This window comes from Geotrypetes seraphini, chromosome 7 (genome assembly GCF_902459505.1).
Source record: "Geotrypetes seraphini chromosome 7, aGeoSer1.1, whole genome shotgun sequence".
NCBI lineage: Eukaryota > Metazoa > Chordata > Amphibia > Gymnophiona > Dermophiidae > Geotrypetes > Geotrypetes seraphini.
This window is the reverse complement of record NC_047090.1, coordinates 143400583-143414670: the sequence shown is the minus strand read 5'-3', so window position 1 is coordinate 143414670 and position 14088 is coordinate 143400583. Positions and strand designations below refer to the sequence as shown.

The 14088-nt window shown below is 45.5% G+C and overlaps 1 protein-coding gene across 5 annotated transcripts in view; it reads right to left on the bottom strand.

The window, feature by feature from the left end:
• Positions 1 to 14088, bottom strand: part of KIAA0586 (KIAA0586 ortholog) — a 397462-nt gene that overhangs the window by 151831 nt on the left and 231543 nt on the right. For all 5 annotated transcript variants that reach the window (XM_033951201.1, XM_033951204.1, XM_033951205.1 and 2 more), the window contains 2 exons: positions 8037 to 8171; positions 2736 to 2907 (listed from right to left, as the gene is read on the bottom strand). In XM_033951201.1, the coding sequence (XP_033807092.1) occupies positions 2736 to 2907; positions 8037 to 8171 (307 nt within the window). The remainder of the gene's footprint in view (positions 1 to 2735; positions 2908 to 8036; positions 8172 to 14088) is intronic.

Sequence of the window (14088 nt, the reverse complement as noted above, 5' to 3'; positions counted from 1 at the left end):
CCCACCCGCACCCGCATCCACGATCGGAGCAAGAGGGAGCCCAAGCCCTCTTGCCCGGCCGACTCCCCGACGTCCGATACATCCCCCCCCCCGGCAGGACCACTCGCACCCCCACCCCGAAGGACCGCCGACTTCCCGACAATATCGGGCCAGAAGGGAGCCCAAACCCTCCTGGCCACGGCGACCCCCTAACCCCACCCCGCACTACATTACGGGCAGGAGGGATCCCAGGCCCTCCTGCCCTCGACGCAAACCCCCCTCCCCCCCAACGACCGTCCCCCCCCAAGAACCTCCGACCGCCCCCCAGCCGACCCGCGATCCCCCTGGCGACCCCCACGACCCCCCCACCCCCCTTCCCCGTACCTTTGGTAGTTGGCCGGACAGACGGGAGCCAAACCCGCCTGTCCGGCAGGCAGCCAACGAAGGAATGAGGCCGGATTGGCCCATCCATCCTAAAGCTCCGCCTACTGGTGGGGCCTAAGGCGCGTGGGCCAATCAGAATAGGCCCTGGAGCCTTAGGTCCCACCTGGGGGCGCGGCCTGAGGCACATGGGCCCAACCCGACCATGTGCCTCAGGCCGCGCCCCCAGGTGGGACCTAAGGCTCCAGGGCCTATTCTGATTGGCCCACGCGCCTTAGGCCCCACCAGTAGGCGGAGCTTTAGGATGGATGGGCCAATCCGGCCTCATTCCTTCGTTGGCTGCCTGCCGGACAGGCGGGTTTGGCTCCCGTCTGTCCGGCCAACTACCAAAGGTACGGGGAAGGGGGGTGGGGGGGTCGTGGGGGTCGCCAGGGGGGTCGCGGGTCGGCTGGGGGGGCGGTCGGAGGTTCTTGGGGGGGGCGGTCGTTGGGGGGGAGGGGGGTTTGCGTCGAGGGCAGGAGGGCCTGGGATCCCTCCTGCCCGTAATGTAGTGCGGGGTGGGGTTAGGGGGTCGCCGTGGCCAGGAGGGTTTGGGCTCCCTTCTGGCCCAACTACCAAAGGTACGGGGAAGGGGGGTGGGGGGGTCGTGGGGGTCGCCAGGGTGGTCGCGGGTCGGCTGGGGGGGCGGTCGTTGGGGGGAGGGGGGTTTGCGTCGAGGGCAGGAGGGCCTGGGATCCCTCCTGCCCGTAATGTAGTGCGGGGTGGGGTTAGGGGGTCGCCGTGGCCAGGAGGATTTGGGCTCCCTCCTGGCCCGATATTGTTGGGGAATCGGCGGTCCTTCGGGGGGAGGGATGTATCGGACGTCGGGGGGGGGCATCAGGCTTTCAGGATGGGGACAGACCTTCAAGGGGGGACAGTGCACGGAAGTCAGGGGGGGTGAACGGAGAGTCGGGACAGCGCACGGAAAGTCAGGGCAGTGCACGGAAGTCAGGGGGGGGTGAACGGAGAGTCGGGACAGCGCACGGAAAGTCGGGGCAGTGCACGGAAGTCAGGGGGGGGTGAACGGAGAGTCGGGACAGCGCACGGAGAGGCGGGGCAGTGCACGGAAGTCAGGGGGGTGAACGGAGAGTCGGGCAGCATGCGCGGTATAATCGTGAGCGCGTTATACCAAAGTTTTTGTGCTTATCATCGTGATTTCTGCGCGCTATACACGTGTGCGCGTTTTATACGGGTGCGTGTTATTTGCGTGAAAATACGGTATTTGGATTTTCAAAAGGCATTTGACAAAGTACCTCATGAAAGACTTCTGAGGAAATTAGTAAGTCATGGGATAGGAGGTAATGTCCTATTATGGTTTAAGAACTGGTTGAAAGACAGAAAATAGAGAGGTTTAAATGATCAATATTCTCAATGGTGAAGGGTACAAAGTGGGGTTTTAACCTTGTGATACACACTCCAAAATACAAGCTTGGTGCAGGAAACCAACAAATCAATCTCACAAATACTCACTGCACACAAAATACTTATATATTTATACCATGTAGTAGCTTAAACATGAATATAACTATGCATTTATTGTATTGGAAGGAAAACCTCAGGTCCCTGTTTGTCGCTCGCTATTTCAACTTAATTTGCAAACCAAAATGGGACCAACATCATCAGTTATAACCTCCCCCTATCATTTAACTTCTGCTTATAGCTTGAACTTTTAATTTCAAATCTCTTCTTAAACATTTAAGTTCATCAAAAATGATTGAATACTTAGCTTTTAGCTTTCATGCCAGAATATTACCCTTATTATGACTGTAGTGCTTTTTTTAGTCAGCTGTATTCTCCAATGGCTTAAATCCTTACTTCTGGATGATGTCACCAATGGAGCCCAGTGCAGGGAAACAGTGCCCCAGCTGACTAAAAAAAACACTACAGTCATAATAAGGACAATATTCTGGCATGAAAACTAAAAGGTAGATAGATTGTGAGCCCACCAGGACAGAGAGGGAAAAATGCTAGAGTACCTGAATAAATTCATGTAAACCATTCTGAGCTCCCCTGGGAGAACAGTATAGAAAATTGAATAAATAAATAAATAAACAAACAAGCGTGGCTGCATTCCCCTGCTGTCTACAGTGAACACATGTTACAGGTAAGCAACTTTGCTTTCTTGATCATTATGTTTCAGTGTATCAAAGTTTCTATTCTGCACAACCAATTTTTTTTTCTCCCATAAAATTGCATTGGGCCATTTCTTTTAGGGGGCTTATTTCTTAGGTTGCAGGTTCCAGGTCAATCCCTTTTTTCCTCACCATGTCAATTTTAATCTTGTTCCATTAAATCTGTATAGAGTTAATCAAATAACCATATATGTAATACTGTACCTGGGTGTGTGTTGAACTGTCCCGGGGAAGTCATATGTATACTTCTAAGCTCAGCAGGACTGGGTTCCCTCATATAGATAGAATGTCCCACCAAGATACTTTCTGCTGCTGTGGTCAGTCGAGGTCTCTGTCCATCACTCAGTTCCCCCACACTCTTGTCATCCTCGGAGCTCTAGGAGAACAAAGCAAAAAGAAAACCAAAATAAACTTAAGAGCCAGTTTAATAAGACAAAGATATGCAAAAAAACAGAAAGTTAAATTGACTGCACAGTTCCAAAACCATGTTTCATATGCCCCAAGTCTTTAATTTTATGCAAGTTCTGGAAGGGAAAATAACTCCACAAAAACTAACTTGTGAAAGAAAAAAGTTATGCAAAAGCACTGTGGGACTTGGGTCAATTGTTATCTAGCCCACCATCAAAACATTTGTCCGTAAAGATTACCCAGAAAATGCTCTCACATTCCTATAAAATTTGTCACTTAAAAGTTGTCCTATAATGTCTGGTGTTCAGTTTAATTTCTCAAAAAAATTTCTCAAAAATATTGGTGCTAACCAAACACAATTATGAAAACAACAAACATATCATGCACTTAGAACAGTAAGTCACAATATCAACTCTGTGATCACTGGGGCAAGGGAAAGGACCTCAGAAAACCATACTGCAGACCCAAATGAATTATGTTGTCTGTCAGCCAATAGGTTCCATTTTCATTCACAGGTCCTGAAAACCCCTCCATGTTCTTTAAATCTTTACATAGTAGCTTTTATTATTTTTTTACACTTTTCAATTATATTCAATGGATCTCATATTTTGCTACACAATTCAGTAACAAGTATGCACTTATCTTTAAGCTCAACCAACGGGGCCCGTTTCACCCTTTGTTGTAGGCTTCATCAGGGATTCTCATATAGATACATCTTAATGCATATCTTGTAAAACAGTACTCTCATACTTACCTTTTCTTTCACAATTAAGTTCAACAAATTTTTATACAAACATAAATAAAGGTAGCACATCTAAAATATATATTTTATTTTTTAAAAGAAAAGGCAACATGCAACTGAGTGTTCTTTGAGGCTAGCAAGCAGAGGCTGAAAAATGCTGGGTAATTTTGGAGCATGAGATCTTTCCTGGTCCCATTTGCCCTGAAAAGTTGTAGGTATAAAGGTGCTAGCCAAAACAACTAATCCTTTCACAAATCTCACAATACAACTGTGGTTCAGGTGTAGGGAAGATTAATCCAGGACAGGTGAGACCAAGTCCGTCCTTTATAAAACGGTCTCTAATCTTTGATTATCTACAGAGGTATCTGGTGTATACAGATTTTGAAAATATTGCACCGGTGCTTCCACAATTGTATTAATTGTCAGTGCTCTGGAGAAAGCTCTCATTTGGAGAATATCATTCTGTATCTTTCTTTAAATGCTAGTGATTTGCTTATCTTGTTATCCAACTCAAAATATCTCTGCTTAGAAACCTCAATATGGAATCCCCTCTGCCATGTCTCCAAGCTTTCCCTGATGCTGCTCTAATTTCAAGTGTATTTGGACTCAGGCCTTTATGCTCATCTAATTTTCCTATTCTTTGCTTGATTTCATTAAGCTGCTGTTCTCATTGCTATTTAGAATTTTCTGCCTATTCTATTAATTTACTTTGTATCATCACTCCTTTTAGGACATCCCAGACTATCTGATAAAAACTTTTCAATTATCATTATATTGTATTTAATTTTGTATATCTTTTGGTTTTGCTATCTTATTGACAGATGAGAACATTATCATCTAATCTCTACTAGCACTTCCTATTCCTAATATTTTGGAGCTGTATTTCCATTCAGATGAGCAAATGGTCCAACCATGTAATAGATCCTATCTTAGCAAATGGTCCAACCATGTAATAGATCCTATCTTAGTAGCTTGTGTCCTATGACCAAACTCAGAATCTATCAAAATCAATTTTGGAATAGCTTATACTCGTGGAGGGGCATAATAAAAAAAAAACGTCTAAGTCCCTTTTTGGCCTAAGGCCTTAAACGTTGAAAGTAGAAGCAGGGAAAATGTCCATAATAAAAAAAAAACATCCTTTTTTTGATAATGGCCTGCCTCTACATTCAGCTGTTTAAACGCCCAGACCACCATTACGTCAACATTTATACCCCCACGACGTAGAAACATAGAAAGATGACGGCAGAAAAGGGCCAAGGCCCATCAAGTCTGCCCACTCTATAGACCCTCCCCTTAAGATTAGCCAATGTTTTGCCCTGACCTACGTAGGGATCCCACATGGGCGTCCCATTTATTCTTAAAATCTGGCACGCTGCTGGCCTCGATTACCTGTACTGGAAGCTTGTTCCATTGATCAATCACTCGCTCCGTGAAGAAATACTTCCTGGTGTCGCCGTGAAATTTCCCGCCCTTGAGTTTGAGCGGGTGCCCCCTTGTGGATGAGGGGCCTCTGAGAAGGAAAATGTTATCTTCCACTTCTATACGTCCGGTGACGTATTTAAACGTCTCAATCATGTCTCCCCTCTCCCTGCGTTCCTCGAGAGTGTAGAGCTGCAAATTGTTTAGTCTTGCTTCGTACGAGAGACCTTTAAGCCCTGAGACCATTCTGGTGGCCATCCTTTGGACCGACTCGACCCTCTGCACGTCTTTGCGGTAATGTGGCTTCCAGAATTGCACGCAGTATTCCAGATGAGGTCTCACCATGGTCCTGTACAATGGCATTATGACAGCAGGCTTTCTGCTGACGAAACTTCTACGGATGCAAATCAGCATCTGCCTTGCCCTTGAGGAAGCCTTCTCCACCTGATTGGCAGATTTCATGTCTGCACTAATGATTACTCCTAAATCTCGTTCCGCTGAAGTCCTGGTCAAGGTCTCCCCGTTCAAGGTATAAGTTCTGCACAGGTTTCTGCTACCTAGGTGCATGACCTTACACTTCCCAGCATTGAAGCCCAGCTGCCAGGTTGAGGACCAGCATTCCAATGTACGCAGGTCCTGCGCCATACTATCTTGTAAATTGCTCTCACTTACCATATTACATAGTTTGGCGTCGTCGGCGAATAATGTTACTTTACCTTGAAGACGTCTACACTCATACCCCATAATGAGCCAAAAAAATGCCTAAGCCCCAAATGTCCAACACAAGGGCTTTTAGGCGAAGGAGGAGCCGATCAGTGGTTCGGGGGGGGGGGGGGGCGGTCATTGGGGGGGGGAGTTGTGTCGAGGGCAGGAGGGCCTGGGATCCCTCCTGCCTGTACTGTAGTGGGGGGTCTGCCTGGGCAGGAGGGGTTGGGCTCCTCCTGCCCCAAATGTAATCGGGGGGGGGGGGGGGGTCGGTGCCATGGGGCAAGAGGGCTTGGGCTCCCTCTTGCCCCGATGTTGTTGGGGGGGGGTGATAGATCACGGCAGGAGAGATGCCTCATCTCCCCTACCGCAATGCCATCACTCCTCTACCCGAACTGCTGCGACCCGCGGCAGGAGAGATAGGGCATCTTTCCTGCCGCGGGTCGCAGCAGTTCGGGTAGAGGAGTGATGGCATCGCGGTAGGAGAGATGAGGCATCTCTCCTGCCACGATCATTGCTATAGGGGGTAGGCAGGTTGCTGGGGCCGCTGAGCTGATCGCAGCAGCCACGATCAGCTCAGCGGCCCCTTTTTCAGCACTTAGACCTGTTTTGACTTCGTCTAAGTCAAAAACGTATAAATGCTGACTAGGCAAGTTGCCTAAGGTTTTGGTTATACCTGCTGCACGCCTAGGTGTAGGTCGGCCCACCTTCCACCTACCGCCCGCCCTTTCCCCTCCTCTAAACACGCCTCTTTTCTCTCTGTGCGTTTAGTGGCAGGGGAAAGGCTTAAGCTGGTTTTAGATACGTCTAAAACCAGCTTTGATTAGGGGTACTTGGACGATCAGGCTTTTTGATCGTCCAAGTAGCCATTTAGGACACTTTTTAGACGTTTTTTTTTTTTTTTATTATGAACCCCATTGTATATGTTATATTTTGAAAAGAATGTATGATCTTTTTCCCTCCCATGTAGATGAAAGAGGAAATGTTTCTGACAACAGTTCTTGCATCATGTGGTTCCCATATCACCTCCAGTAAAAGGTAATGGTTAAAAGAAAACGCAGAAATGCACAAAATGACAGCATATAAAGACCTTTATAGCCTATCCAGTCTGTCCATTCAACTATTAAGCTCTATAATTTCATCTTTTCCCTCAGAGATCCTCTGCATTTGTCCCATGCTTTCTTGAATTTGGATACCTTCCCTACCTCCACCAGGAGATTCTTGTATGCATCCACCACCTTTTTTGTAAATAAATATTTTCTTAGATTTCTCCTGAGCCATCTCCTTTCATCTTTTTCCTATAACCTTTTAGTCAAGATCTTCCTTTCAAATGCGAGAAGCCCATCCTTCCAGAGTGTATATATTGAGTCTGTCCTCCATATGCTTTGTAATAAAGAGTAATAGCTACCCTCTGGACAACTCCATCCTGTTTATTTTTTTTTACAGTGCAGTCTCCAAAATTGTACAGAATGCTACAAATGTGATCTCCACAGAAACTTACAGAGGCACTATCACCTCCTTTTTTCTATTGGTCATTCACCTCTCCAGGCACTCAATTGTTTTTCTGTTTTTTGCCATTTCATTTTTTTTGTTTGTCCACCTTAATATCACAAATGACCACTTCCAGATCTTGTTCTTTTATGCACAAAAGTACTTCATCTCCTATACTGTACTACTCTCTTGAATTTCTGCAGCCAAAATGCATGGCCCAGAATATTTTAGCATTAAATCTTAGTTACGAATCTCTAGACCATTCCCCAATCTTCACTAGATCCCTTCTCATGTAAGCCACCATTTCCAGGCTATTTACGCTGTTGCAGATTTTGATATTATCTGAAAAACAGACCTTTCCAGATAAACAAAAGAAGAAATATCTCAAATTATTCTACAACTTATTTCAGTCTTTAGAAGTATTTTCACTAAGTAAAGGAATTTTCTGTTTTCAAAGCCAGAGTGCTCCAAGAATGGAATTCCCCATCTGTAAGTGCCTAGAGGTCAAGCACAGAAGAGATAAATAAATCAGATTTTCTCTACTACTATGACTACTAGACCTCCTTAAGCAATGATTACATTTTTGTGGTATTCCTATTCATGTATGCAGATTCCTCTCTTGAATTTTCTATACACTGTACATAGATTTTCCCCCTTATACTATTCTAAATCATCCAAAATATCTATTGTTTGAATTCTGTCACTTAAAGCATTTAAAAAAATGTGGTGTGTCTGAATACCTCTGGATTGCAAACCACTTCTTGTGCAGCAAACGGGGCTTGGTCTAGCTGGGCCATGAGAGAAAGAACTGGGTCTCGGTGGTATCCTTTATGAGGCCTCTTTACAACTTGCCCTTCACTGGGAGGATCATATTCCTAAGAAAAACAAAAAGTGGTGTAAAAAGACACTATTTAGGCAATTAGGCACCACATAGGCACAAAAGACACCACTTAGGCACGAATTTTATGGAAATGAACTCAAAAAGTTCAATATAGAAAACATTGGTCACTGTTATACAGAATATGCACTAAATAGCTATTCTTTCAATGCTTTAACCCCAAACTTGGAATTTTATAAAACTGCCCACCTTACTTGCTGTAAAAAACATAGGCATTTTGCTATTGTCATGTTCTTTTAGCCACTGTGGGGGGAGATGACCTTGGGAGCAGAGTTCAACTGACATTTGGAACTATTCATATACTTTAAAAATTTCAAAAGTATGCACATATATTTAGACAGAAAAAGTATCCACCCAAATTAGCAAGTATAAATGTGGCTGGGTACTTTCCTTGGGAAACCCACATGCATACTAATACTTTGAAAATCCTGCAAAAGTCTAGAGAATGTAAATTCTGTGAAAAACAGATCTAGTGATCATTTAGATCATAACACAGAATCACTGAATTTAGGGCCAATGGCACCTGACTGCATCTTTTAATTCTGCAATTTGCAAGATAAAAAAACTAAGGTTTCTACCAAGGTTTTGTGTGTTTTTGTTGGTTGCATAACTAGTTTCCTGCCACTTCTTCGGACTTCCAGTTAATTTGAAAAGTTCATTTTTATCTGGTAGTTTCAGCACTACAAAAGTAGGTGAGTGAGAAAGATGATTGCCCAAATCAGGCTGGGAGCCAACAAAATATCAGGAAGTAGTACACTAGCGCTCCATGCTTAAGCCCTTATGAGTTTTTACTTGGCCATATCAGAGGTAGAGCCTTGCATAGAAACATGACAGTAGAAAAAGGTCAAATGGCCCATCCAATCTGACCACCCACAGCATCTACTATCTCCTCCTCTACCTAAGAGATCCCACATGCCTGTCCCAAACTTTCTTGAATTCAGACACAGTGGGTCAGATTCTGTAAAAGACGTCTAAATATTAGGCATCATTTAGGCATCTAGGAGCAGAATGCTGAGCGTGATTCTATAATGCATAGATGCACTTTAGAGAATCGCGCTCAGTGGTGCTGAGCATAACTAAGCGCATCTATATTGTTAAACGTCCTTTGCAGAATCGCCTTTTAGGCATTGCAGACGTCCTAATAACATCTATAACGTTATCGTGTGTTAGCATTATGACGTTATTAGAACGGCGATTTTATGCTGGTTTTTTTACATGAAAATTGTATGTAGTAAAATGCTGGCATCAGTATTATATTTTATTTATTTATATACCACTTATGTCTTATGTGGTATTTAAATTTGGCTCTTTTATCATATTTCTCTTCTGCTCTAGTTGCCCAGGCTCACAAGGAGCAGTGGGGGATTTGAACCAACGTCAGGGTGCTAAGGCTGTAGCTCTAACCACTGCACCACACACACTCAGACAGTAAACCGTATGTCAATTCCAAAGCCAAGCTTATATGCTATTGATTTACAAGCAGCCATTTCTCTAGGATAAATATCAAACATGTACCGTCAACACTTGCCCAGTTCCTCTTTTGGCCTCTATGGCAAAGCATATGAGAAAAAAAAATATACGAGTATATATATTGCATAGTAAATCTATTTTTTGGTGGAAAGAGGACTCCTTGTAAAATCAAGTCTACTTTTGAGCGTGAGTTGGGCACTAAATAGGCTTGAGTTAGGTGGATGTGACTTAGGCGTCACTTAGGCATGCAGCATTTTTCAAAACTGCCCACCAGCCCCATGCTGCATTTATGAGGAGCAGCATCTAACCTACATCGGAGTGGGAAGTGCCCCTGAATTTGCCCCAGAGAAAGGACACAAAACAGAGCTCTGTAGGACAATCAGCCGAGGCACTTCCTTGAATAGACTTTCTTAACTAGGTGGATGTTTGCAGCCTTTATAAAGATAAGTTCCCGCTGAAAGTGGATTGTATTACAGGGATTTATTGAAGATTATTACACCACTGACAATGGGAAATTTTTTGAAATGACTTGATATTATGGAATGTTTTGAATTCTTAATAATTATATCTGCACTCAGCACTTTGGATAATTGCTCAGCATTTTCTAAAAATTATTTGTTGAAAAAAATAAAACTTATTTATTAAATTACCTTCAGGGTTAGACAGTATGATGTTTGTGGGCTAATCCTGCAATGCACTTTTGGGTGCATAAATGCATGGATACACCCTGGTGAACTCCTTATTGATTTATGAGAGGTTCCCATAACTGATTGACCACCCTGTAAAAAGCATTGAAGCACCGTTCTGAAAAAGCAATGTTACTTACCGTAACAGTTGTTATCCAGGGACAGCAGGCAGCTATTCTCACTAGTGGGTGATGTCATCTGACAGAGCCCCGATACGGACATCTTGCAAGCATGTCTTGCTTGAAGAAACTCAGAAGTTTCGAGATGCCCGCACCACGCATGCGCCAGTGCCTTCCCGCCCGATGCTCCGGGCGTGTCTCCTCAGTTCAGGTAGCTAGCAGAGAAGCCAACCCAGGGGAGGTGGGTGGGACTTGAGAATAGCTGCCTGCTGTCCCTGGATAACAACTGTTACAGTAAGTAACATTGCTTTATCCCAGGACAAGCAGGCAGGTATTCTCACTAGTGGGTGACCTCCAAGCTAACCTCAATGGGATGGAGGGAGAGTTGGCAACTTAGGAGAACAAATTTTGTAACACAGTTTGGCCAAACTGCCCATCCCGTCTGGAGAAAGTATCCAGACAATAATGAGAGGTGAACGTATGAACCGAGGACCAAGTGGCAGCCCTACAAATCTCCTCAATCGGTGTCGATCTGAGGAAGGCTACAGAGGCTGCCATTGCTCTGACCCTATGTGCTGTGACCTTACAGGGAAGGGGTAATCCAGCCTGGGCATAGCAGAAAGAGATACAAGCCGCCATCCAGTTGGAGATGGTGCGCTTTGATACAGGTCGTCCCAACTTGTTTGGATCAAAGGAGACGAAAAGTTGAGGAGCAGTTCTGTGTGGTTTGGTGCGATCCAAGTAGAAAGCCAAAGCACGTTTACAGTCCAGAGTGTGAAGAGCTGATTCTCCAGGATGAGAATGAGGCTTTGGAAAGAACACTGGAAGCACAATGGATTGGTTGAGGTGAAATTCAGAGACCACTTTAGGCAGGAATTTAGGGTGAGTGCGTAGGACCACCTTGTCATGATGGAATACTGTGAAAGGTGGGTCCGCCACCAAGGCCTGAAGCTCACTGACCCTGCGAGCAGATGTGAGGGCCACCAGAAAAACCACTTTCCAAGTGAGAAACTTTAGTGGAGCCTTGCTCAGAGGCTCAAAAGGAGGTTTCATAAGCTGAGAAAGGACTAATAGTCAGGAGTTACTTATGGTTCCATCATTGAAAATAATAGGAACTAGGCGACACGATATTTTTTCAGTCAAAGCCCCGCTTATCTGGAATTCTCTCCCTTTACACATTAGAAATATTAAAGATCTCACTTTATTCAAAACTAATCTAAAAACATTTCTGTTTAAAGCTTCCTTTAACCCTTAAATAGGAATCATCTTTCATTAATTTAAAATATCATAAATTTCGAAAACTTTCTACCTTCAGGTACCCCAAACCCCAATGTTCTATCCTACCCTATCCAATTCTCTTCGCCTATCTATGAGGACACAACAATATTGTAACTTTTTATCCCTCATGTTTTTCCCAACCACTCCAGTAGTGTCTGTTTTGTTAAGTGGTCACGAATATGTTTTTTAATTCACAAAAATGATCTCAACTGTTTTTACCCCAATATTTATTGTAATGTTATTCGCTTAGAATTCTTAAGCGAACCATTAAATTTAAATAAACTTGAAACTTGAACTTGAAACAACATTTAGATCCCAAACCACTGGAGGCGGTTTGAGAGGAGGATTGACATGAAAAAGTCCTTTCATAAATCTGGAAACCACAGGATGAGAAGAGAGAGGTTTCCCTTGTAGAGGCTGATGGAAAGCCGCAATAGCACTCAGGTGGACTCGTATAGATGTCGACTTGAGACCAGACTGAGACAGATGTAAAAGATAGTCCAAAACAGAGGATAGGGAGGCTCGCTGAGGCTCCTTAGAATTGGAAATACACCATGAAGAAAATCTAGTCCATTTTTGGGAGTAGCATTGACGAGTAGCAGGCTTCCTGGAAGCCTCCAAGACATCCCTCACCGCCTGGGAAAACTGGTGCGGGGTTACGTTGAGAGTAACCAAGCAGTCAGGTGGAGAGACTGCAGGTTGGGATGAAGCAGAGACCCCTGATGCTGAGTAAGCAGTGAAGGAAACACTGGAAGTAGGTACGGTTTCCTGCTGCTGAGTTGAAGTAGAAGGGAGAACCAAGGTTGCCTGGGCCACCGAGGAGCTATCAGAATCATGGTGGCATGTTCGGACTTCAGTTTGACTAGAGTCTTTTGAATGAGAGGGAATGGCGGAAACGCATACAGAAAGCGATTCCCCCAATCCAGCAGAAAAGCATCTGCCTCGAGGCGATGAGGAGCGTAGATCCTGGAGCAAAACTGAGGCAGCTTGAAATTGTGGGGAGCCGCAAAGAGGTCTATCTGAGGCGTTCCCCACTGAGCAAAGATCTGATGAAGGGGCTTGGAGTGGAGTGTCCATTCGTGAGGCTGGAGAAGACGACTCAGTTTGTCCGCCAAGACATTGTCCCTCCCCTGAATGTAGACAGCTTTGAGGAAGGTGTTGTGGCGAACCGCCCAATCCCAGACTCTGAGAGCTTCCTGGCAGAGGGAGGCCGAACCCGTGCCCCCTTGCTTGTTGACATAATACATGGCGACCTGATTGTCGGTGCGAATGAGGACCACCATGTCGTGAAGCAGATGTTGAAAAGCTTGAAGAGCATTGAAGATGGCTCTGAGCTCCAGAAGATTGATTTGATGGAGTCGGTCCGCACAGGTCCAGAACCCCTGAGTGCGAAGCCCATCCAGATGAGCCCCCCAGGCATAGGCCGAGGAATCGGTTGTGAGAACCTTCTGATGAGGAGGAATGTGAAACAGCAAACCTCTGGATAGATTCGAAGAGGTCATCCACCAAAGTAGAGACTGCCGAAGAGCAGGAGTGACTATGATGTGTCCAGTCAACGGGTCTGACACTTGAGTCCATTGAGAAGCTAGGGTCCACTGAGGAATTCTGAGATGGAGCCTGGCAAAGGGCGTCACATGAACTGTAGAGGCCATGTGGCCCAGGAGGACCATCATGTGTCTCGCTGAGATGGAATGGCGAGAAGATACAGACTGGCAGAGACGAAGAAGAGCATCCATGCGCTGAGGAGGAAGGAATGCTCGAAGCTGAATGGTGTCCAGTACCGCCCCGATGAAGGGAAGGGGCTGGGTAGGCTGCAGATGAGATTTGGGAAAATTGATCTCGAAGCCTAGGCTCTGCAGGAAGCAGATCGTGGTCAAGGTCGCCGAAATGACCTTTGGAGCTGACGGTGCCTTGATGAGCCAGTCGTCGAGGTATGGAAATACCTGAAGACCCCTGTTCCGGAGTGCAGCGGCCACCACCACCAGACACTTCGTGAAGACTCTGGGAGACGAGGACAGGCCGAATGGAAGCACTCGATACTGCAGATGTAGATGTCCCACCCGAAATCTGAGGAACTTGCGGGAGGCCGGATGAATGGGAATGTGAGTGTAGGCCTCCTTGAGATCCAGAGAGCATAACCAGTCGTTCTGCTCGAGGAGAGGGTAGAGAGAAGCAAGTGTCAGCATGCGAAACCTCTCCTTGACTAGGAATTTGTTGAGGGCCCTGAGGTCCAAAATGGGTCGCAGGTCGCCCGTCTTCTTCGGAACAAGGAAGTACCGGGAGTAAAACCCCTGGTTCAGTTGGTCCGTCAGGACCGGCTCCACAGCAAGAAGCCGGAGCA